The sequence below is a fragment of the Thermobia domestica genome, chromosome 1 (genome assembly GCF_964235325.1).
Source record: "Thermobia domestica chromosome 1, izTheDome1.hap1.1, whole genome shotgun sequence".
Lineage (NCBI taxonomy): Eukaryota > Metazoa > Arthropoda > Insecta > Zygentoma > Lepismatidae > Thermobia > Thermobia domestica.
The window spans coordinates 251,510,514-251,536,864 of NC_137454.1; the positions used below are offsets into that span (position 1 = coordinate 251,510,514).

The 26,351-nt window shown below is 33.4% G+C and overlaps 1 protein-coding gene across 1 annotated transcript; it reads left to right on the top strand.

The window, feature by feature from the left end:
- The first annotated feature begins 3,684 nt into the window (after positions 1–3,684).
- On the top strand, positions 3,685–26,351 carry LOC145695110 (uncharacterized). The gene is made up of 3 exons (XM_081772024.1): positions 3,685–3,833; positions 14,664–16,246; positions 26,064–26,351. Exons 2-3 carry the CDS (start codon positions 14,836–14,838, stop codon positions 26,111–26,113), a joined length of 1,461 nt encoding a protein of 486 aa, XP_081628150.1. The 5' UTR covers positions 3,685–3,833; positions 14,664–14,835; the 3' UTR covers positions 26,114–26,351.

Consider the following 26,351-nt stretch of genomic DNA (forward strand, 5'->3'; position numbering starts at 1 on the left):
CTATTTTGATTATATGGTCTAACATATGGATTACTACGATTAATTAGGTTAGGCGAATTCCCTACGTAACTTTGCCTATTTTGCTCGTTTTGACTGCTAGAATATACTCGGCTTAGGTTATGTTCCGTATTATTCACACTTCGGATATTTAAGTTCCGAACAGGCACCAAATGATCTGAATTATTCTTATTTTTACCCATTCCTGTTGGTTGATTCATAGCATGGTATTGAGTTTCATAGCATTGGACAAGCATTAATAAATGGTTGAAACTCATACACTGCGTGGAAAATAAGATCTGTTGTAACTTAAATGGAAGCAAATTTCGAATCGATGCTATTATTCTCGATTCCGATTGCAATGGATTAACGACCTTTAATTCGTTGTATGTATTTACAACAAACTCTACAACAGATTTATGCAATCGAGGATTGAAGTGTTGATTTCTAATGGTGGCATCTCTATTCGCAAGCAAAAAGTCATTTTCATAATTCGCGATCAATGCCGCTTTGAATTCATCATATGTACTGATGTGATCACGTACTGCTTTAAACCATAGTGAACAAGGTGGGAGTAATACATGAGGGATTAATTTCATATATTGTGATCTATCTATACACATTATATTACACTCATCCTGGAATTTCTCTAAGAAAGAAGTAGCATTCTCGTTACACTTACCACTGAATTTACTCATGGCTCGTATTTCACTCATCTTAACACTTAATTTTACCTTCCTTTTATCATTCCATGTACCCATTGGGTGACAGTTCCTATTCATGACGTGATGTGTCGTTACACCATCTATGTTTCGTCCATCTGTACTCTTCGGATGTATTTCTTCCAATATAATATCCTCATCAGACACCGGCGAAGGCGAGTTCATCTCTGGTGAGTGGGGAAACTCCATGCGATCACTACACATGTTATTACGGTATGTGTTGTCCTTAACCTGTAGCATTCTAATTTCTTCCTGTAACGTAGCTATCGACTGCGTATTTGCTCGTATGTTGTTAGCATTATTGATGACCTGGATCTTTTGTTGTTGAACAGAAGATTCGGTTACTTCTAAATCCTTTTTTATATCACTGATTTCTTGGCTCAGGTGGTTGTGATTACCCTGGCATTCCTCCGATATTCCTTTTAACTTTTCCTCGAACTGCGAGGTGATATCGCTCATCGTCTGGATAATTAATTGTTTCGTTTCATCCGACTTTTGTTCCATCCGTGTACTTAATTCTTCATATTGCTTGTTAGATTCGTCGAACTTCTGTTCTATCTTCTGTTCTATCGTCTGCTTCAATTCTTCGTATTGCTTGTTAGATTCATCAGACTTCTGTTCTATTCGTCTACTTAATTCTTCAGAGTTCTGCTTCATCGTCTGCTTTAATTCGGTAGACATTTGAATCAATTGCTGCTGTAAGACTAGCAAAATCCGGTCTTCTGATGTCAATCCTGGTGTTACACTAGGTTCACCGTTGTCACAATTATTGGATTCATTCTCCCTTGTTTCAGTGTCCATTTTTCTTATAATTATTCTACCACTTCTCAATATGGTGAAATTTGTATTCATTAACTTTATGACGATAGTAAATTCAACCTTACTCTGCTTCGGGATATGAATTTACAGCAAATCCCGGGTGAGGTAAACCAAAATTTTTATAACGACTTACCGAGGGTAGTCGTCAACCTGGTTCGTCGAAATGTGATATACAAATCTCGAGTGGTAGTAGTCTTTAATAATTATATACCATTATTCTCACCTTTTCTATTAGAATGATAACGTCGATGAACGTTGCTAAAATGGTTTATTAGTTGATATACTTTATAATATATTTTCCTTCAAACTGTCAAGCACACAAACTTGCTGACTAGGTATCCATAAACATTTACATAGCAACAACTATCCCATAATAATAATTTTACATATCTTAAAAACATTCTTCTTTTGTTATTATTAAATTAACATTCTATTAAGTATAGTGCACATGTATGAGCACTTTCTGCCCACGGTACAGGTAATTATTAATCTATCCAAAGTATTTTGTTATAACCGTTAGGAAGACCGAGACGCAGATGGGAGGACAATATTAAAATGGTTCTTGCAGAGATTGAAATATAAAGTGGAAACTGGATTCAGTTGGCTAAGGACATAAATCAATGGAGAGCTTTTGTAAACGCGGCAATGAACCTCCTACGTCCATTGGCGTGCTATATTAAGTTGTTGATACGTTTAGCTTCTTTTTATTTGGCAAAAATGTTATTACAGGAACTAAAACGTTTTTCGCTAGTAAAGAGGATTTCGATTCGAGGTTAGCTATTTACGTTAATATTAAAACAAATTTGGTGGTGATTTTGATATAAAATAGCACCCATACTTTCTTTCAAAGTCTCTCTCTCTCTCTCTCTCTCTATATATATATATATATATATATATATATATATATATATATATATATATATATATATATATATATATATATATATAGATATATATATATATATATATATATAGATATATAGATATATAGATATATATATATTGCTGTTTGTATGAGTGCCCTTTTAGTAGACTTGTCCACCGCCCTCATTAGTATCGCAGCACGGCCCTGGGTGTGTGTGTAAAGTTTATTTAACCACCTGAAACTACATTCATTTATTACTTACTTTTCCCATTTACGAACTCGTTTCAAAAGTTGTTTTCGAGTCCGGTCGTTCCGAACCAAACATTTATATTTTCAATCGTTTGAACAAGTTGGAGGAACAAGTTTTGAACATAATTGGAATTGACAAAACTAAATTCAAACCAGTATATAAGATGAACGCATTGAAGAAAAACTACACGACGCTGCCAATGGCGTTCTTCGGATTGCTATGCTGAACATCTAGAATATCTTACGCAGAGAAGACTGTCTTGAACTTACCTAATTTGCTGTTATTTTTCTCGAAGGAGTTCCCCCAGAAAAATATTATGTTTCCCCTGAGCTTATCATCATGCCAGATGGATGGTAAAGCCATATATTCCTTGAAGAGTTTACTCTTTCGTGATTGATCTTCACTGGAATAAGAGCCTGATTCACTTTCACTCACTACTTGTGATACTACTCGTGATTCACTTTCGCTTAATATTTTCCTTGAAAATTTCAGAAAAGAATTTGAAAATGTCGTTTCTACGTGCTTGTTATTATATTTTTATAGGTGTTGCCATCTATTGGATAATTCAAAAGCTCCTAATAAATAAACATAAACTTTAGGCCCATTGTGGCACCATTTATCCTCATTCGATTGAGATGAAATTTTGCACAGGATAGTATTTCGACAAATGGCACCAAATGAAAGGGTGTCCCGAAAAAAATTACAATGTTGTAAAAGAAGGGCCACCCTAATGTACATATCAAGGAAAAAATATGTAATTACATAGAAATCCGGGCTCCACTAATGACATCTTACAAGAATTTCTTTCACGAAAATATATTAGTAATTTCTTTCTATAATTATTTATACTTTCCTAGACGTATGTTAAAGTAGCATTATACACAAAGTCTAAAATCAAGACATTTTTTTTTAATACTGTTATAATTTTAGGAGCAACAGTAAATGTTTAAGAGCAACAATAAACTGATGTTTTTTACATGAGTAGGATAATAACTAGAATTAAAAAATATTTTATTGTTGTATATTAACGGTTGTTATTAAAGCAATACAACGCAGCAAGTTAAATATACTCTTTGTTTCTTCTAGTGGTTTTAATTAAACTGAATATTTAAAAACACTTAAACCGAAAATTCTCTTAGAAGAAGAAAGATGTATCTTAACGGTCTTTACGAAGTAAATGGTAAGCATAATTTTAAATTCACTCTATTCTTTTATTTCATATTTCTGAATTAATTCTGCCTATATTTGTTTCTAGGCTACTAAGTTTAAAATGAAAAACGAAGATATAGGATTAATAACATACTCAGGCACTCATCCAGATTTTTTTTCTGGGGCTACAAAATGTGTGGGAGCTGCACTGGGATACTATTTGCTGAAGGACGTGTTCTACAAGAGTGACATGTAAGATTTGCCAACTGACCGGTATTTTATCGGCTGATCGGTATTTTTGTGAGTCTTAAATACAGTATGTATTTCAAGGTTTAAATACAATTATTCTCAAATTCTTAATCTGTTTTGAGGAGTATGAGGATGAGCGGGTGCTGGTAATTTTATTTTTCAGATTTGACAACCCTAGTGACACATTATCGCAGTTTATTTTCTCTGATCTCGGGGGGCAGTTTCATTACTCCTAGGGGACAAAGTTTCCCCAGGAGCATGCCTGGAAGAAACAGTGCTTGTACTTCTAGTCATGCCGTTTTTATCGACCGTTACGTTCAGATGATACTTACATTTGTATGAAAGGATGGTGAAGGAGTAATGTTATGTGGTAAATAATTGTAGGAAAATATGTCTTGTAAAAAATGACTCCGGAAAATATAGTCCTTAGAAAAATACCACCGGAGAAAATAACCCAAGCTTTGAACTGTAGGAAAAAATGGCTCTGGGAAAAATGAACCCTCTTCGGAATTCATGTAGTTGTTTATCATGATTTCTTAGAGGAAATATAATATGAGAAAGTGCCTGTTGAAATATCAGAATTTGCATAGTTGTCTCTATACCCGTCAAGTACACTAGTTTCGACCTCCGGTGTTGTTAAGATACGACATAAATAGTAAAATACATCAGAATCTTTATAATCTTGATGTTGCATAAGGACGTAAATCAAAATTTATCAAGACCACATACGAAGTTATAATAATTTGCACTTAAAATTATTTTCAAAATATTCATGCTAACAGTAAGTGCAATCGTTGTACAATGCTGAACGATATTAGACAGGCTTAGATTGAACTAAAAAATCAGAGTATGTCTTGTTCTATGTGAGTAATATTACTCATTCACTCGCTCTACGTCTTCAGAGAATCCTCAGATTACGTCAAAAATAAAATCTTCTGACGGATATCTTCCGATTTTTATTGTTAGCATTACATCAGAAAAAACGTCGGAAATAAATATATTTTAAATTACTTTTATGATTACCCTTATGGCCTAAGACAGTGATGGGCAAGTATTTTTAAGAGAGACCCAAAGAAAGAAAACTTGAGGAAGGCCTATCTAATTTATTAAAAGTAACAATGATACATTTTACAAGATTTTGGCGTAATACTAAGCTTATTAATGATTAAAGTTTCTCACACTCTGGTTCGAACTAGGATGCACACCCTTCTCGGAAGTGAAGTTTAATGCTCATTTGTCAGTCTGTATCTAATACAAGTCTTTCAAATAACCATGTTCTTTTCCTTCATGAAATTAGTAATCATATTGCGGGCTGAACAGAAGCTACCAAGGGGCCATCGTTAACATTCTTAATTTTCTTCAAATTGATGATTCGAAATTCTACGATTCCACTGGTTTGTTGTTAAAATACTTTGAAGTGTATTTAGATGTATCATACTTGCTGGATATCTCTTTCTTTTTTCTTTTTCTTTTTTTATAGACCTCTCGTTGGTTTACTATTATAGTTAATATACACCCTTTTGTGCACCCTCGTGTGTGGTCTCGGGTTCGATTGCCGGTGGAAAGAACATTGTTATTTGAACATATTACGGTGTTCGAATTCCAACTTAATGCAACATTTTACACTATTTCATTCATTTCTCATGATCATCTTCTCCTGTAGCCTAACCGGCATAACCGTGGGACGTAAAACTCAGAAATTTAATTTAATTTTCATTTTGCCACCTACTTATACTGCATAAAACATCAAGTGTTTTAATATTCAATTATGATCTCATGGAAACCTACTATATTGTTGTTTTACACCACCTAGAATACTATATACATCCAAAATATGAGGGATCTATACTGAGGCTTCATTTGGGAAGGGCAAGGGGCAATTGCTCCCTCCCCCGAATTTCAGTAGTACATATAGTTTAATCAACTGTATACTAATATAGGATACTAACAAAAGATAGTGTCGGTGGAGAAATTTGCCCTCTCAAGCAATATCTGAAATGACACTGCTGCATCTACACCATTTACACATTCCATTCCCTCTCTCCAAGTCACTCCTCCCTAAATCGAAGTAATTTAACGGAACTTTGAAGGATGTTCTGTTATTAATATAATTTATCCTGTTCTTTTCTTATTATATTACAATATTTTCCATTTGATTTTATATAGACCCCCTATTAATATGTATTTACGAAATCATATAGGACAGGAATAGAAAAATTAATAGTATAGCAGCTCCGTTTAATTTTATGCATTTACAGGTTTAATTAGAAGCTTCTACATAACTAAGCATATACATACAATGAAATACTCATCAATGTAAAGAAGATTTTATGCAGAGAATTGTGTCCTCTAAAATCTCTTCTATAGTACAGAAAACCGGGTATTAATTTTATAATACTACAATTGTGAAGTCGAAGGTCTGGCCTGCCATAGGTGGCCTGCTAACTTCATGGACATTACAATAGTTAAAATAGGAAAGCATGTATTTAAATGAAAGTTTACGGTTTTACTAAAAAAAAGTAATGCATTTAAAAGAGCTAGTAACCAAGTACACGTAACATACGGTATATTCTATCTAAGTTGTATTCATGTCTACATAACATAGCTTTCCTTTCTACAGTCATAATTATCTACTATGCTTCTAACAATGCAAAACAGTCATATATGCTTCCAGAAGCAGTTTATTTCTATATTCAATATATACAAGAGAATAGAATTTGATTTTTGAGGTGAGTTATATATACAGGGGTGCCCACAAAGGGGGGCTATGACGCAAACTGTAATGTTGCTGGCAGTTTATCTACATCTAACTGTATTCTTCACAACCTCACCGAAAGAAACCACGTGGTATGAGATCTGGAGACCTGGTAGGTCATGTCAACACATGAACATATTGTAGACTAGCACACTCAAACTTTTCTGATACATTACCGCCATCTTGTAAACTGTCATCACAGGCCTGCATTCTAATGTGTACACGCGGAAGACGTAGCGCCATTTAGTGAGTGTTAGTGGCATCTCGTGACGTAATTTTTCGGTAGTTCACAGCCATTAGAAAATACAATTTCTGTGTCAGTTAGTACTTTCAGTATTTTAAATAAGCAAATTGATAAAATCAAATAAAGTAACCATTCATTATTTCGTTCATATATATTTATTCATAATAAAGACTAACCATTCATAACAAATGCTCCATTTCATTTGTATATGTAATCTATTTTGTTGTTCTTCTGCTAACCAACTTGTCAATAAGTCTTTTGAAGTCTACCCTTTACTACTTTTTCTCTATTGTTTTATAGCTAAAGTACTGAGACATTTGTAAGTTATGCCGTTTTTTAAATAATTTTATATTCTTTAATATGGTAAAGTAAGGATCTATGTACTATTGACTCGCTGTAGTTCTACAGTCCGAAAAACAGATAATTCTTAAGCTCTCTCATTTATACTATTAAAAAAAAAAAGATTTATTAGAAAAGAAAGAGTATAGATGAAGTGTAAGGTCTATAATCTTTATGATTCATCAATCATTTCTCTATTAAACAATTATAGTTTTTTTTTATATGAAAGTGTACAATTATATGTCGAGCTACGAAGTTTTGATGGTGGATCCAGATCCGGCTGCGTGAATACGCCCTGGTGCTCACACTAGTTAAATTCAACATTATGTCTGTAACATGTTTCTTACAGATCTCATGCTTCTTTACGTTTTCAATCAGATGTCCCTGTATATTACACAATTCAGGTCCACTGTTAGTTCCTTTCAAATAACAGGCAAGGAAAGCAAAACATCAGCCATTTATTGCTTCAAATCAACTTTGAAATTTCGACACATTTCAATTTTCACCTCCTGATGATAACTAACTTTGGTCGATTATGTTTTCAATTTCTCTTTCACAATCCATCAAAGCACTAAATAGCATACAGTACTTTGCGGTTCTCAACAGAATTCTCCACAATAATTATTGATAAGAATTTTGCTACAAGAAACTTTCCGAAAAATTCTTCCGTGTTAAACAGGCCTTAAAGTCACTAGTATTGAAAGAGTATTTTAGGTAAACCTAATACCATGAACTTATCAAGAATATAATGGAAGGTATACATGAGTATACGGCGTATACCCATCTAATATTTTTATAGTTCAGCGCACATCTTTCTTATTCAGGGATATAATGGAGATATAAGGGTGGGTATAAACTATAATTTTAAAAACGGTCGAGCGTCTACCAATAATTCAAGCAATACATAACTGGAACCTATGGAAAATAAATAATAAATACTAGCAAACATATTTATAAATCAATCATTATATCACCACACAACACGTTCTCATTTTTGCCACTTTGATATGCATTAAGAGAATCATGCCTCGGCGTATCAACTTCCGAAGTAAAGTAAGTAACGACACCCTCCCTCCAAACAATGTCACAATTTTTTCAGAAATGTTACAGCTGAAAGACGTTACTGCAAATAACAACAGTCGTCTTTCTCTATTCCGCACGTAAGATATTAAACATAATGCTGAAGTAGGAAATTCAGTTCCTTCAGGTTTTCTCATGTTTTCTTAAGCTATTCGCCTTTCTTACAAATATTAAGTTTATTTAGTCAGGAAAACCGTACCCAAAAGAAAAATATGAGATTATATGTATATATATGTATAAAATAAATAAATAATTGAAAAGACTTGACAATAAATTGAAATGGAATTTTATTCTGCGTTAACTTAAGAATCTCTGCGGAACAATTCTGAATCTCTCATCCCCCTATGTACTATCTCGGAAAGCCGTAATTTTGTTTGTTCCATTAGTTTATTTTTTATTATAAAAAACTAAGACAAAAAGAAATGCAGATTGAGAGAATGAGCTATATACTGCTATGTTTTATTTTCAATTACAGAAGTTTATTCTTTGATTCTGTTTAAAGTTCACACTATACTACTGGAAATTAGTCAAAATAGGTGTCAACGCTGCACGTTCAAATCTTTTGAACGTCGGGAAACCGCAGTTCCTCTGCTCCGCTGCCTCCGCTTCCTTTCTGTATACACACAGAGTAGCCAATCAGGTCCACAGCCCTGTTGTGAACGTGGTGTGATGATCATAGAATGCATATAAGCAAAGGAGAACTGGTTGCATTAACGTTAGAGAAAGGAAAACAAAAGAAAGTAACAAAATGATAATATAATTCTCTAAATATTATTAAGTGTCTTAAGGTACAACATACAACGCACAATATTTGGTGGTTCATGTGCTCTTATGAACTGCATTAGGCGACGCCACTGGTGAGTGTATGTTTCTTTTCATGTATTACTCATGTTTGTAGGTCTTATACTTCTAAATACACAACGCTTTGTAACTCAATGAATCATTTATGCTAACTCTGTATTACTGTAACAATGACCCGAAGCACAAGAGCACAGTTGGTATTTTTACTTCTAGAAAGGCTTCCGATAACTTTTTTCATAAATCGAAATTGTGAGAATAAGTTCTCTGTAAAATAAGTTTTTTATTTAATTAACCGTATTGTGTATATATGTAAAAGAAAAGCATGTTATATCGTATGTGTACGAGAAAGATTTGATATAATTTATAATTTTTTTTTTCTTAATGAACTTTACTTCTTGCTCGATACGAATACGATGGAAATGACTTCATACGCCAAATAATTTCTTTTGAGAGTTAGGGGTATAATAAGATAGACATGCAGATACTTTTTTTGTTCTTTTAAATGCATTTTTCAGTAGCAGATAGCACATGAGGATGAAGGATCGTGAAAGAAAATACAGGTGAACGAATATGAAGAGAAGTGCTATAGAAAACTCATAAGCAGCAATTTATCAATCAATTACTGTAATGTGGTCAGTGATTGAACTTCGTACTGTTTTCACTAAGTAGAAGTTAATAATCTACCATTGGACTGGCTACCGTGGTGGTCCCTTCCTTTTGCGTACAACAGAATTTAAGCAATCAATCAACATTGTTACGTCAGTAGAGAAAGCAACGTGAGCAGAATTTTACTTATTCATTCTGTGAACCCAAACACCGGATTCATTCATACATACTTCGGAACAATGATAAATGGAGTAGGAAGGATCACTTTCTAATAAGTATAATTTTTAAGAGAAAATGTTGTTCCTTTCTCTTATTATATATATAAACGTAAAATAAACGATAGTGTACGTACGTTGTCGTGAACTTTGAAACCTTACTAACCAAACAAAGGATCGTTGCCCTGGCCTGATTTTGGAACAGGTTTTCCCAAAAAATCTCCCATCTCATCAAATATCATCTTCACTTTTTCTTTCTCCTGCTTGTGCGGCTGAATCTTTACGGCTGGAAAGATTAGTTAAGTTACTCAATGCGACACACTTTCTAGCTCTTTTGCCTCGGTCCAACTAATGTGAAATGCTGGCTGTACATTTCACGTTTTAGCGTGATTCTGCAGATAAAGTAGACTGCAACAGAATTACGTCATTTGGATACATTCAGGTTGGTTTGCTCGTTTACTAACATTAAAAAATAAATAAATAAATAAATAAATAAATAAATTTCGTATCAGCGTACTAAAAGAAAGAAAAAAAGTGGCCTTATTTCATTATATGCGGTATTTATTGAGTTTAAACTTAATATACAGAGCCTAAAAAAATACTCGCACAGGTTTTTCGCTGAGCATGTACTTCAAAACTCTCGACAGTAAACAGCTATTACCTAATATTGTCCTTTTTTTAAAAAAAAAAAAAAAAATATTAAGTTTATAAGACTTGAAATAAGTACAAGTAGTATATATAAACATCTGAATTAACAAGGCCTTGATCTTCAAACAAGTTTTCTTTGTAATGTGTCCAGAAAATGAAATGTTACTCGTAAGATGAATATTACATATTTTTATGAGTATTTAGAGGTCAAGACTAGCGTGGGTCGTTTTCGTTGCTTTTAGAAGCAATGAATAAGTGTAAGCAGTGGCGTATTTAGGGGGGCTTCCGGGCTTAAGCTCCCCCGAAATCTTACTTACTTAGTAAAGTATATGAAATATCTTGCAGAATTTTTACATTTTCAGGCAAATCCCCCTTCCTCCGAAAGTTAGCAAAGCCCCCTTGAAACAAAATCGTAAATACGCCATACCGAGTGTAAGTATCCTTATTGCAAAATCAAGATACACCTTAGTCTGTCAGTTATGCTCCCAATAGTTCACAGTCAGCCTAATAGTTGTCGGCAGTGGCGGATTTAGAAGGTAAAACCTGGGGGCAGCCAGAACCCAGACTATGATAGGTATATCATGAGTTTACTATACACTTCCAGGAATATATAAATAATAGCTTAAATTATTTTTGTCACTCGAATAACTGACTGAGGTTGGCCCCCTGCCCCCTGGCGATATCCCCTCCACGTTTCTATTGCAAAGACTAAATGAAGCACTGGCTGATTATTGCAACTTTCAAGAAAGACTCGCTGATGCTTTGATAACTTGTTGGAAACCAACACCGTATAGTGCTTAAAAATATCCTACCTATATGAGTTGTTCAGTTCCAAAGAGGCTTTTGTCCATTTATAGGAAATCTGGAAAACAGAAGAACTGTACGATCGATATGTTTTGTAGAACTGGAACTACTTGAGTGTGTTATGTGAATCACTCGAACATCCTCAAATAGAGTTGGAAATTGTTTGGAACTGAAGACTTAAACACAAAACATTTATTTTTGTCATACAAACAAAAAGAATATAAATAGTCAATTTAAGAAAATAGCAACATGTGCCGGATATGAAGGCTTAGAAATATGATGTTACAGTTCACCCATGCATACTTTTGCGTAATTTCTGGTTATAACTTTCTTTTGCATACAGAACTGAACCCTATATAGTTTCTTAATCTTAATAATAAGTTGGCAGTGCATTTACAACCTTGCTTATAAATCGTCTCATCATCATTTACTTTTTATGCCTCAAACTAACAAGTTCATTCCACATATATATATATATATATATATATATATATATATATATATATATAATTTTAAATATAAATTAAAATCCCCTCCCCCAAACCAAATCTCAATTTTGATGACCTAGAACTCGCGTACGATCCCGTTTTTTATATAGCTTTTAAAGTCTGTGATTAGTTGTTGAAGTTTTACCTTCCTTTTCAATAACAATGCTACATAAGACATGAATCTATAGGTTAATGTGGAGTTCAAACCACCGTAATGCGTTCAATTCTTTCCCACTGAGAATCGACCACGGGAACACGTACAAGAAATACGTGTAAGCTAGCCAGTAGACTAGTGGGGAGAGATTGGATGCTCTGCTCACTCAGTATACATTTTTATGTTTTAATTATTAACAGTCTAGAGGCCTAATTTCGTAGCGTTTTGCATCAACATAACTCAAAATTTGTGGTAATTCGCATAGGAGTTATAATGTTTTTTTTTCATTTTCATTTATTTATTTATTTATTTATTTATTTAGTTATTATTATTATTATTATTATTATTATTATTATTATTATTATTATTATTATTATTATTATTATTATTATTATTATTATTATTATTATTGCGTTGCGTTGTAATCAGCAAATTTTACGAAGGCTGATATGGAATGTAGCTCTAGGTCGATCTATGATGAAAAGGCGAGTGTTACGTATACATCTGAAAGAAACTCAGAAACAATTCTGGAATAGTGTATACCAGGGCTGTACAAATGGCGGCCCGCGGGCTGCATGCGGCCCGCCAAACCATTTTCTGCGGCCCACAAAGCTTTCATGATTTACGATTGTTATAACTGATAATATTTTAATTTATATTTATTCATTCTGTTAATGTTTCCACTCTTCTTTCGGAATAAGGCATGCATTTAGCGCTTCTATACAACAAAAAGGCACTGGGATCCACGGCAACACTGTAATCGTTGCTGAAAGGGACGATTACTTCAATGAACGAATATATATTTGATCTAGCTTTTTAAATCAGACCCTTTCTTCCTCGAACCTTGCCTAGAAGCCATAGCGCGCAAGAAATACACCACTTCTTGTGATAAACACAATTTAGCATACTTTCAAGTTGCAATCGTCTGACATTAGATTTTGAAAAGGAAGCATTTAATTTTTCTGAGTTCTGTAGAGACATCGAGAGTATCACGAATTGATTTAATGCGAGATTCTCAGATTTTGACAAACTAAAAAATGACACTGCATTATTTATTAATCCATTGACAATAGACATCAAAGAACATCCTTCAAACTTTCAGCTCGAATTTTGTGACCTTCAGGCTGACCCATTCTTTCAGACAAGAACAAAGAAAAGAGTAGATTTTTCAGGCTATTTTCTAACAAACGTTTCCCTAACATTTGTGAGTTGTGTCGGAAAATAGTGTCAATGTTTGGTAGTACTTATCTGTGTGAAAGTGAATTTTCCACCATGAAAATTGTAAAGAATCGCTCCGGAAGCTGACTTGGAGATTCTTCTCTTTTACATCTTCTGCGGGTTATATCTTTTACAACAAGAGGAATGTATGTAGATACCCCAGCCCTTGTAAACGCTGCTAGTCACCCTCATTAGTCACATTGAAAAGGTACGTAATATTTCAAATATATTTTTTAAAATATTTTACTTCTGCAGTTTAATAATAATAATAATAATAATAATAATAATAATAATAATAATAATAATAATAATAATAATAATAATAATAATAATAATATTATTATTATTATTATTATTATTATTATTATTATTATTATTATTATTATTATTATTATTATTATTATTATTATTATTATTATTAGCTGCGGCCCTCCACCTTACTAGTAAAGACGGTTATGGCCCTCAGGCTCATTATAATTGGACACCACTGGTGTATACCATGTGTAAATTTGAACAAATTTTTAAAATCAATTATTTTGAAACTGCTGTGAGAAGATTGAATATTGAGTTTGTGTATAATTATTATTATTTTTCTTTATGTTTGACACTTCTGTAAAGTACCTTGAACCGTGCTAATACAAGAAAGAAATTTAAATTCAATCTAAAAAGATGGGAATGTTCATTGTCCAAATAAGTGAATAATATTAAATTTCTGGACAGAATATTCTTGAGAGAACTTTAAATTTTTGAACAAAAATAGTATCTTGTAGAAGCAAAAGAAATTTCGTTTTTCCGATAACTTGTATAAAATACCAAAGCAAGCATAGATTATTTCGCATTGTGAGTTCAGACAAAGTTTTGAGTTAAGAGTACCACATACGTAAGTCCTTTTGGCTGTTGACTTTTGTGGTGGGCGAACCTTATATGCTGTACGTTGCAGATAGAGGTCTGAAACTGATTCAAAGAAAATGACTGTCTGAGTACCTTATAGATAATTGTTGTACATAAGAAATATATAATTTATAGAAGTTTGAACTATATCTTCAGCGGGCCAGGACACAAAAACTGCTGTTAGGCTGCATGTAGTAGCAAGTTCAGCCTAGCTTTAATATATTCTCTAGAATTTCAATTGATCACAAGTGAAATTCAATTTGTAGTTCTACAACAGAGTATATTATGTTTATGTCTATTAAAAGTTTAATATTTTTATTTCCATAAAATGTAATGAAACTCACAGCACTTTTACTGCTTCTTTTTCAGATTTGATGTTTTGTACTTCTTTGAGTATTGTTGATTGGCCAGCCATTCCTAATTCGTTTTGTTATGTTGTGTAAACTACAGCAAGTTAACACAAGTAACAAAACAGAAAAAGAACGGTAATCGTGAATTGATGAATCTTAACATTTTCATTAGTGAAACAAAATAAGGAATAATGAACTTGATTATAGCGAAAATTCTTGCTGTAATAGCCATTGCTGCTTTTACATTTGGCTTTGGAGTGCTACCGTATTTCCTTGCAAAGTGTGCTCGTGCCAAATTCACCTTCGATTCTTCAATGACGCACGCACTTTTGTCTGGAATAGTGTGTTTTAGTGGAGGAACTCTGTTAGGGGTGACTTTTTTACATATTCTTCCGGAAATGCGTCTTGACCTGGAAAGACTTAGAAAGTTTGGAATTTTTCAGGACACTACGTTACCATTGGGTGAGATACTTATCTGTTCAGGGTTTTTTATTGTTTATACTTTAGACGAAATAGTGCATATGATGATTGAGAAGTACACTGTTAGAGAAATGAAACGAAAATCTGCCTCTTCTTTAAAATCTGATAAACCCCAAAACAATAAACCAAAATTTTCGTTTTCACGCAAGGGTAAAGCTACGAAAAAAGAGGAGAGTATTCGTACTGCAGTCTCGGTGTTTTCTTTAGATCGACATTCACGACCAGATCGACTAAGGCCTTCTTGGAGGAAATTGTTGCCTAATTCTTCTGGCACTCGCAAGGATTCGTTAATAAATAAATCAGCTAATGAATTGTTAGAAAGAAAGCAACTTCACACTAAATCTGAACCTTCTGCAGCAGTGGATAAAAAAACGAAACTTGATTGGCATCCAGAAAATGTAAGATCTGCTAATGTATTGACGGACAGACATTCTCGAGGAACTCAAACCAACATAACCTATTCACCAGGACAAGGTAAGGACAATATGAATATAGAATATATTCAATTGCCCCGTACTGTTGAAACACAGATTATTACAAAATTAAGTAAAACCAGTTTCTCGTCAAGATATGTTGATATTCCGCACGAGCATGAGCATGGCCATTTTCTTGAACATACTCACGAAGGACCGACCCATATAGCGCAGCCTGACACAAAATCTGTCACTGGTTCTCTGAAAGGACTACTTACAATTTGTGCTCTAACATTTCATGATATCTTTGAAGGTATGGCAGTGGGATTGCAACCGACAACAACTGATGTGCTTTTCATGTATTTGTCCGTAGCAGCCCATAAGTATATTATATCCTTCTGCATTGGAATTAATCTAGTTGTGGCAGGCACCCGATTTACTATAATTAGTTTGTATATGACGACTTTCAGTATAATGTCTCCAGTTGGAACTGTGATTGGAATGGCTGTGATTCAGAAAATTGGCAGCGACACTATGATTGAAGAGGAAGCAGCTGCCATACTTCAAGGCATAGCGGGAGGAACGCTTATATATGTTGTATGTTTTGAAGTGTTGCAGAGAGAAAGATCTGATACTCACCTTGCTGGGCTTTTGAAACTTCTGAGTGTTGTTGTGGGATTCTGTCTTATGCTGACGTTAAAATTGATATGTAAGTATCTTTAAAATAATTTAAATTTCTTGCATGAAACTCGTAATAACCTTAAGAAAGTCTATTTAATTTCCATTCAAACAACTCAACTCAGTTTCATAATCCAAATAAATATTTCTAAGTGCACATTATCGACTTTTCACAATAAACAGTAGGAATACACGAATCAGGATTCACGCACCTGCCAAATGGAAGAAAGGTTGTATGGTGTAAGGCGAAAATAGTGCGACGTATAGAGTCGATATTTCGAAACACATCTAGCTGTGTGTTGACTCGTTGTTTCGAAGCAGCAACTCAATAGTCTATTCTCAGAATCATAAACTTAAAAAATGCGATTTGAAATACATACATACAGTGCCCTACAACCATAGAACTGTAGGGAAAATGTTCATAAACCGTGTTCAATACGAGAGTCGTTGACAATAGATTTAGGTAAAGGATCACATGTTTTTTTTTCTCTTTCTGTTTACAGAACGAAGAATGTCTGCAGTAGTTTCGACATAACTTTAACACAGTAGGTCCCTACACTCTCTAAGATGAGCCAGGCTTTAGATCTTCAAAGAGGGCCATGTTAGTAGGGTACTTCGCGTGGCCACTCAATTGGTCCTCGTCGACGAATCCAATGTGTAGAAATTGCAAATCCAGACATGTGTAGATCTCTCCTTTCTAATAGTTTACGGATGTCATTTATTGTTTTAAAGAATAAGTTTTTAGGGATTTCAACTCAGCAATGCAAATTACTTCTTTGGGCTTTTAGAGACGATGCCAGGACATTGCAAGCTATCTTCTCTATTGATGACCTAATAGCCTACTGCGAGGTTTCCTGATCACAGATTCGGACACACTCATTTCTTGATGCTTTTCCTCATATAACTATGTGTAATTGACAGTTAATCTGACAAGCAAACGTTCAGATGAAGAAGAAAAATACTTATTTTTTTCTTTGATTTTATTAAGCATATCGAATGGTCTGGCAGAAAAAATGTATTTAAAAATTCTAATAAAATCCCTTATAAGATTTTCTTCTGATAAAATTACTGATTTTACTTAGAAGCATATTTCAAGTCCTAATACCAGTTAGATCTAATTTGAATTGTAATTAAGTTACCCTTCGTTCAGTATAAATTTAGTTTGAATACTCCCAAAAAGAGGGAAATAACGAAAATTTTGAAAATTCCCGACAGAAATGTTAGGTTTCTAACTGTAAATTGGTAACATAGCTTTGGAGACGAGCTACATAACAGAAACGAATTGAAGCATACAACATTATATTTCAAATACATTATGTGAATGATGTGTTCCTAACTTCAATAGTACCTGAGAAAAGAATACAGTACGTTCTCACTCATAATATAAAAAATAGAAAATTGAATTTAGTTAAGTGGAAGATATTGTTCTTTTATACATTTGGCAGTTACAATCTATACCTCGCTTGAATTCAGTTAAGTGGGTTTTCTTATGCTTGGACACAATGTACGAAAAACAAGTAGTAATAGAGGACATTTTGATTTTTTTAAAAAAAGAATCCCTGATTCACAAGTTAATCAATTAGTACTTGGAGGTCATGTCTGTGTGACACATAAGACAATTAGGGTATAGTCTTTTATAGACAATTAGGATCTGTATCTTGTAAATTTTGTGTTGATAGCTTTATGGTACTTTAGGAAAAATATAGAATTTTTGCACTATATTAACTATTTTCGTGCAAATTGCCTGGGTAGAGTATGGGAGAGGCGGTGGCTGGAAGTGAGATTTTTTTTCTTGCATCAACAATTTAAATGTAAGTTATGTCGTTGTATACACAATTATTAGGCGTGTAATACGTGTTGTTTTTAAGTTATAATCGAATAAAATCAAGAAACGAACATTTTCGTCGGGAAAATTTCAAAACTTTCCTGTTATTTTCTTGCTTAGGAAAGACCACTTAATTGTAATTCAGTTGGGGTGTACATTGTATCTATAAATATACCACATTGACTTGATTCCTAGTCTTCCGTTGCAAGCGCTGCTATCGGCTGAAGGAATTCCACTCGCTTTCTCTCGCTTAGCAACAGCTGAACCCTTATTGGCTCAATGCGTGGGTGTGTGAGGGTGTGAGCTTTAGTTCGTATTTTTGCCACGGCTTAAGACATTTTGGCAGCACAATAGTCTCCAATCAGTACGTGTATGAATGCTCGTTATCTTACACTTTGCTCAATTCAATTTTCTACTCGTTCAGAAGTGAAACAATACTGTATTTTTCCCAGGTACTTTTGGAGCAATGAAGGCAACATTGACGCAGTATATTTGAAATGTAATGGAGAATGCCTCAAATTTTTCTGTATGTTTGTCTCCGAAGCAATGTTACTAAGTTATAAGCTAATAAAATCAGGAAAAGAACATCTTTATCAGAAAATTTTCAAAACTGACATCTGTTCTTTTCTTGCTTTTGACAGTTTTCAAACTAAGCTTGTACTAAAGAAAAGGTCACTTAACAGTACAATACAATTTAAATCAGGCATAATGTTGTTTCTATTTTAATTAGGGCTTGAGTTATATGCGTGTAATTAAACACCTATGATTCTGCTGGGAGAAAGTCTTAAGTGCTAAAATTTTAAATACAATTTTGTGCCAAACGGATGGCGGTCGAACTGCAAAAGATTGCACGAACAGTTACTTTGATATGTTGGGTACAATCAATGTAGAAAAAGTCATGTTTTTCTGCCCCTATCCGAACGTTTACTTGTGAGTGTAATCAACCAGTTTCTTGATCGTCTTCTCTAACTGCGGTTCCAAACAAGCAGCATCTTGAATGCATTACTCATCACTTAAGGACACAACTTAATCCGTAGGAATACCTGCAAAGAAAGAAAAGAAATACAATTGGTTGTTCTACACGGTCCCAGAATTATGGGACACTTGATAATTAGCATTTGGAGAATATTTTTAATTTAATGGATTACGGGAATCATGCAAGGAAAAATCATTTTTCTTTTTTACTTATAAATATACATTTATGCATTTTCGGTTAGTATATTGCATGGCTAAAATTGAATTATTATTTAAGAATTGATGACTTCCTAATTATGTTTTCATTAATACACTGCAGTAAACTTTTTCATCTTTGAAATTGAGTATATATTCATCAGATATTACATATATAAATTTTCAGGTTAAAATCTGTTACAGTCAATCTCGATTTCAAATGAAAAGATGCATCATACTTACCGTCTTATTTAAAAATCTCTTTCCAAAAACATTTAAAAGACGAAACTTGAGAATATAGCACCAAGGATCTTATAAAATATAGGATCTGCCCTTACAACAAAATCCTGAAGCCATACGTCACAGTTTCACCACCCCTACTCTGCCCACTCTGCCCAATAGGATCGCAATGTTTTGAGCCAACAATCATGGCGGAAACGAAAGTAGCCAATCAGACGATGCAAGAAACGAGAGTAGCCAATCAGATTGCCGATGCTCGGTTGTTTTTTTTGGCTTCCTTGGTTTAATAGGTTGAAGATACATATGGGCAGATCCTCTATTTTATAACATCCTTGTATAGTACTGTATTTTTATGTAATTGCGAATTTATACCTTTCGTTTCTATTATATATTAAATAAGGTTACTATAGAAATTAAATTAAGCTATTGTTATAATATAAATAATGACTTACTAGAAAAACAGTTTTGTTTTATAATACTTTTTTCCTAGGTTGATTATATATTTTTTTAAATGAATGATTAATAACAAAATTACATATGTTCATGCATAGATTCTAGAGGAGCTCTGCTTTGAAATTTTATCACTGCAGAGTGTACAATATTAGGATTATGACATCAATGGAAGGAATATAACATCCAATACAAGTGTTTTCACTATTGAATGCAATATGCTTCAAAACGTAGCTGTTATAATAATAATAATAATAATAATAATAATAATAATAATAATAATAATAATAATAATAATAATAATAATAATAATAATAATAATAATAATAATAATTTTTATTATAATTATTTTATAATATGTTTTTGCAATACTAATTATTCTTTTGTTTACACGAGGGGTGACTGAAAAATTTTGAGCCTAGAGGAAACTATAAGAAGTTCAGATTTGGCAATACCTTTCGTTTTCAACATAACCCTCTTGAACAGCAACACACTTGTTCCAATGGTGCTGCAGTGCTCTTATTCCAGTAAAAAAAATCCTTAGGTTGTGACTACAGAAACTCCTCCACGGCTGTCATGACGTCATTATCCCTTGCGAAACATCGTCCTGCTAGAGCCTTTTTAAGATTAGGGAACAAGTGGAATTCTTAGGGGGCCAGATCTAGAGAATAGGGTGGATGAGGAACGAGTTCAAAGCCGCATTCGTGAATAGTAGCCATGCCAACTGCTGATGTGTGGCCGGGACCCTTGTCATGATGACAGAGAACGCCTCTGGACATCATTTGTGGCCCTTTTTCTTGAATTTGCACTAGAAGTTCTTTCAAAAGGTCACTATAGTATTGTCCTGTGGTGGTATGACCCCTTTGCAAGTAATCAATGAATATCACACCTTGGGAATCCCAAAAAACAGAGACTCTCACTTTGTCAGCAGAGAGGATCACTTCTGCCTTCTTCGGGATAGGGGAGAAGGGGTGTTTCTATTGTTTGGATTGTTGTTTTGTTTCTGGCTGATAATGGTTAACCCAACACTCATCCATAGTGAATCGACAGAGAAAATCGTCCACATCATGTTCTAACAGTTTCAAATTGTCCATGCATAGAAGGTACCGATGCGTTTTTGTTCGGGAGTCAGAAGACGTGAGCCCCGTTGAGCAGAAACTTTTGATAAACCGAGCCTATTCTTCACAATATGTTCTGCTCGTTTTTATATTTTCAGCCTGTCTGTTATCTGTCGAGTTGACAATCGTCGATCTTCCACATTCATATCAAGTACCAGGACAATGTTTTCCGTAGTGGTAGCATTTGATGGTCTCCCAGATCTCGGTTCATCTTCAACACTGCCTACCACGCTTGAATTCTGCACCCATCTTTTGATGGTGAAATATGAAGGGGCAGATTCACTTACGGTATTGACCATATCCTGGTGGATCTCAGACGCCGACATTAATTTTAATTGCAGATACTTGATGACTGATCTGAACTTAATTTTTTCCATTTTCCCAACTTCTGCCATCTGACTCACTTCAAGAGCTTGTAAAAGACAAAAGAAATTACTTAAAACCAAGAGCTTGAAAGACATTACTATCAAAGATTGTACTACTCTAATACATATAATTATTCTATTCTAGATTCTCATTTTCTATGTTAGGCTCAAAACTTTTCAGTCACCCCTTGTGTAGTAGGTTAAAATGTAGGATTACCATATTCTGAAATGATAAAATGCGGACACACTTCTACGTAGCTAACTCCTTATATGAATATTAACTGAGAAATGTGCTGAAAGCACATAGTAAGCACAATAATAAGAAATAGAATAACGATTACCTAGGTTTAAGCATTTAAATATGACAATAGAGTAATCAATTTTTACTCAAAAAATGATTACGTATGCATAGATGCTGACGTATGATAATCTAATTTAAGTGATCTCGATACGTGTCAGTGGTTAATCACCTAACAACTTTATGATATTCTACCGATTCCAGAAGCTTTGATTCTACTCAAAACGTATCTATATATATAAAAGAGAACGCACAAAATCCTTTGTCCGCTCATCACGCTAATACGGCTGAACCGATTTCTTTCATTTTTGGGGGGTTGTTAGGATTTGGACCCTAGATGGTTTTTATCATATCACTTTAATTTTCAATTACCAGTGTCTTGAGATAATTGACCAATCAGGTGTCAATACGTAAAAAAAATCCTTTGTCCGCTCATCACGCTAATACGGCTGAACCGATTTCTTTCATTTTTGGGGGGTTGTTAGGATGTGGACCCTAGATGGTTTTTATCATATCACTTTAATTTTCAATTACCAGTGTCTTGAGATAATTGACCATTCAGGTGTCCATACGTACAAATCCTTTGTTATTAGTTCATCATAGGTATAAAAATAAACGTATTTATATGCAACCCGCATGACCCTGTGACTCGGCGGGTTAACATAACTGACAGGCGCTATAAATCACTTGAAAGCGAAAAAGTAAAAATTATCTAAGTAACAAAGTTTATTGCGTTCCGGGGTGACCGCAGCGAAGCGGGGTGAACGCTGCTAGTCAAAATAAATAAATTAAATCAACTGGAATGGGGATTATTGTTTAAAACAATGGTACCCAACCTGAAGGATGAAGAGTGCAAACTGCAGACATAAATAAACTGTGAAATTGTAAATAAAATACCACTTGTAATGCTTTAGCTCTGGCTTTAGCAAACTTCACAAACACTACATCAAATATTTTGTCTTTTTCATGGGAAGGAACCGGGAGTGGGGGCGTCGTGAAGTATTCAGGGTTTACAAAACTTGGCTTCATGGGGCATCGTCAGATGGAATTAATATCGCTAATGTATCGACATTTTCTCTATCTGAGGCACCATCTAGATAGCCGTCTTTACAACTGTTTTTATGGAAATCTTAATTTAGCATCCCAAGTTTATGCTCCGAGGTTAAAGGAGACGGTAATGATGATAATGAATGAAATATTGGAATAAAGACTGTAGGGGGGGGGGGACTGGAAAACCCAACGTATACAGTGATGAATCAATTGTATGATGAGGAGTTATTTATTTATCAGATGATTTAGTTGGATAGAATGAAATTTATTTATTTGTTCAAGTTCAAGAGGGAATACTCTCCTCCCCAATTACAGAAATCCTACATACAATCATTCAGTTCATGTTAAAAAGAAAAATGAGAAAGAAAAAAGTAAAATTAAAATATTAAGAGAAAAAAAATGTGTCGAAGATCAAAATCCATATAGTCATATATATCAAGTGCTACAGAAATACATACTCATACCATTATATGTTGTCTGTACATGCTATTATTGACATACATAATTTTATTAATACAAGAAATTTCGAAAATGCAAGTGCAAAGTCTAACTCACTACGCCTTTGTACTGCTCTGTTGTAAGTAATAGTACTAATACGATACAAAGGCAAATTTTTGTGGAAAACAGTTCTTGGTATTTTGCTTAGTACTATTAAGTATGTGTTCTTAGATTACATGGTTATGCTTTAATTTGTATATTTTCCAAGAGTGCACCATTATCTAGGAGTCCCTTAATTAATTTATATAAGAATATTAACTGCAATGCTTCTCATCTTTTGTTGGTGACTCATAGGTAAAACATGCTAATAATTGATCGTGAGGTATCCTATCTAAATAAGCTGATTTATTACAGTTATTAAAATAGATATATTTAAGCATTTTCTTTTGAATGTTTTCTGTTCTATTATACGTATTTTATATTGGACACCAACCGATAGAAGCATATTTCAGATTATTGTGTAACAAAGAAATTGTACGGACATCGTAAACATTTTGTGTGTTTCATATAACAAAACCTAAGATTCTATAAACTTCACAAAACCTAAGATTCTATAAACTTCACTGGCAATTTGTCAATACCTATGCTTTTTAAATGGCATACGAATTATGACTGAATGTTAAACCGAGATCCTTGCATTGATATTTTCTTTCCAGTTCAGCACCTTCAATATTTACATTTTACCTTTTACGTCAGTTTTAATATTTGAAAATATTTAAATAATAGCACATTTTCAAATTTAATTTCATTTTTGACACTCCAGAAAATACACTATTTATATCTTCTTGTGATTTTCGTACATGTTAATCATTTTGAATTTCTTCATAAATCTTTACATCATCTGTACACATTAGATAGGGGCTATTTTGTATGTTTAACAGCTAATGGTAGATCGTTCACATACATTATAGAGAAGAGAGGTCCTAGATTTTAGCCTTGTGGCATTTCAGAGTTAAGATTATAAAAACAGAATTTAAATTTATCGCACTTAACATACTGTTTTCTGTCTTTAAGATATGCAACTGGTTTTACAAATGAATATTCAAGTACGAAATTTGATACTTATTCAACAATATATTATGATTTATGTACTTTATGAAAGGCTTTTGCAAAATCAAAGTAAAGAGTGTCAATTCCTTTTTGTCTCTCCAGTAATTCGTATATACGTATATCTTGAGTGAAGTTTATCGAATTTGTAACTGTTGATCTGCCACTTATAAGACCGTGTTGACTTCGACAAATAAAACTTTTAATATACCAATAGATACACGAGTACATAATAATTTTAAAGATTGTAATAGGAGCACAAATAATTCAAATAAGTCCGTAACTTTCAATCATTTCATTTCCATCATTAAATATTTTCCACATATCAGAAAAACATTGTTTTTAATAATTAAATTATTTATATAAAATACATAAAGGATATCTAAATATTTCTGCACATTCTTTAAAGATATGTGGTGAAATAAACGTACTTTACATGAGTTTTTTTTCGATTTCAATAATCTTATAGCAGTCTCATATTCTTTCTGCATAGTTCAGTCTGATCACAATTTATTTATTTCGTTATTACCATCTACCTTACAACTATACGACGAAGTTTCTTTAGAACAAACCTGTTTAAAATATGCAAATCTATCACTTATAGCCTCATAAGTATCCAATTCTACATTACTCAGAATCACACGAGGAAACTTGTTATACTAAATTTCTTCCTTCTATGGCATTTTCCTCGTGCTAGCAGGTCGAAATTGTGTAATTTCTCTGTATTAGGGTAATTTCGAGAGGACTTCGGGATTCACGTTCGCAAAATTTGAATCACTTGATTATTTCCTAATACATATTATCATTTTTCCACATAAGTGCAATTCAAATTTTGCTATATCATTATTACTACTCAAACTGGATAAACTGCAAATAGGAGACCCTGTAATATGAGATCTATGTAAATACTTATATTCCAATCAACATAAGAAGTTAATTGACGTTTGAGGGAGCACATGTTGTCCTGTTACAACATCTGAGTATTTCACTCAGGTATCCGCTGCACTCTCTCTCTCCACCTCGGTTAAGAACACTTCTTAGGATCTGTTACAAGGCAGCAGCATTGTAATGTGGTCCCTTTCTACAGAAACCCTCCACTTGTAACTGCCATAATGACCTTTGATCGGTTTCTCTCTCGGTGACCTTAATAACCTCAGACGTAGCTTCCTTTCTCAACAAAAATATCCGCTTGGTTTTGAACTGTTTTGTTCCTAATTTGATTTATGTATAGTTTCAGAATCGTATGATATGCGTTCAACGAGTATTATAAAAGACATTTGAGTGTCGGTATACTCATGTGAAAATAAGGCTGAACGAACTTCTATTTTACAGATACATTAGAAGAATTGTTTTCCCTAATGTTAAATGTAATACCTGATGTCCAAATATTACTTTGTTTTTGTACTGAAGAGAGACCTTTATTCTTGAATTTATAAAACCCTACATGACATAGTTTTAATATTTATTTGTTTGTTGTTGATTACTGATTCTTTTGTGGCTTGAAGTATATTTTCAGTATAGAAATTATATGAGACGTGGATCAAGAGCTTAATATAGATCAAAATCACATAAGGATATGCCGAAAATCGAATTCTAGTCTCCCATATCATCTGTACACATTAGATATTTTGCATGTTGAACAGTTAATGGTAGATTATTATAGAGAAGAGAGGTTCTAGATTTTAGCCTTATATATATATATATATATATATATATATATATATATATATATTTGTGTCATTCGTTTTACTTCCCCTTGTGTTTCATATTGAAATTTTTATTTTTAGTTATCCATTTAGAACGGACAAGAGGGGATTTCAAGCATGAACATAGATAGAGTGAAATGGAGGAGAACAAACATTACCTTGAAGGGCAAAATGACTATCTTCTAGTGCTGCTACCTGAACTTTCAAAACAGTAAAGCACTGAATTAATTAACGATACACATAAATTGATTTTGAATGGAACTTGTGATACCTATGAAGTTAACATGTGACTATTAAGTTCTCACATCATTTCACGATTTTGTGCATCTTTATTTCTTTTGTAGTTGTTTGTTATAAAATGAAGTTATA

Bases quoted from the DNA above. Each gene is read 5' to 3' on its own strand.
- LOC145695110 (XM_081772024.1), top strand. From the start codon at position 14,836: ATGAACTTGATTATAGCGAAAATTCTTGCTGTAATAGCCATTGCTGCT. The intron at 16,247-26,063 runs GTAAGTATCTTT...TTTTATTTTTAG, and splicing joins GCTGACGTTAAAATTGATAT to TTATCCATTTAGAACGGACA.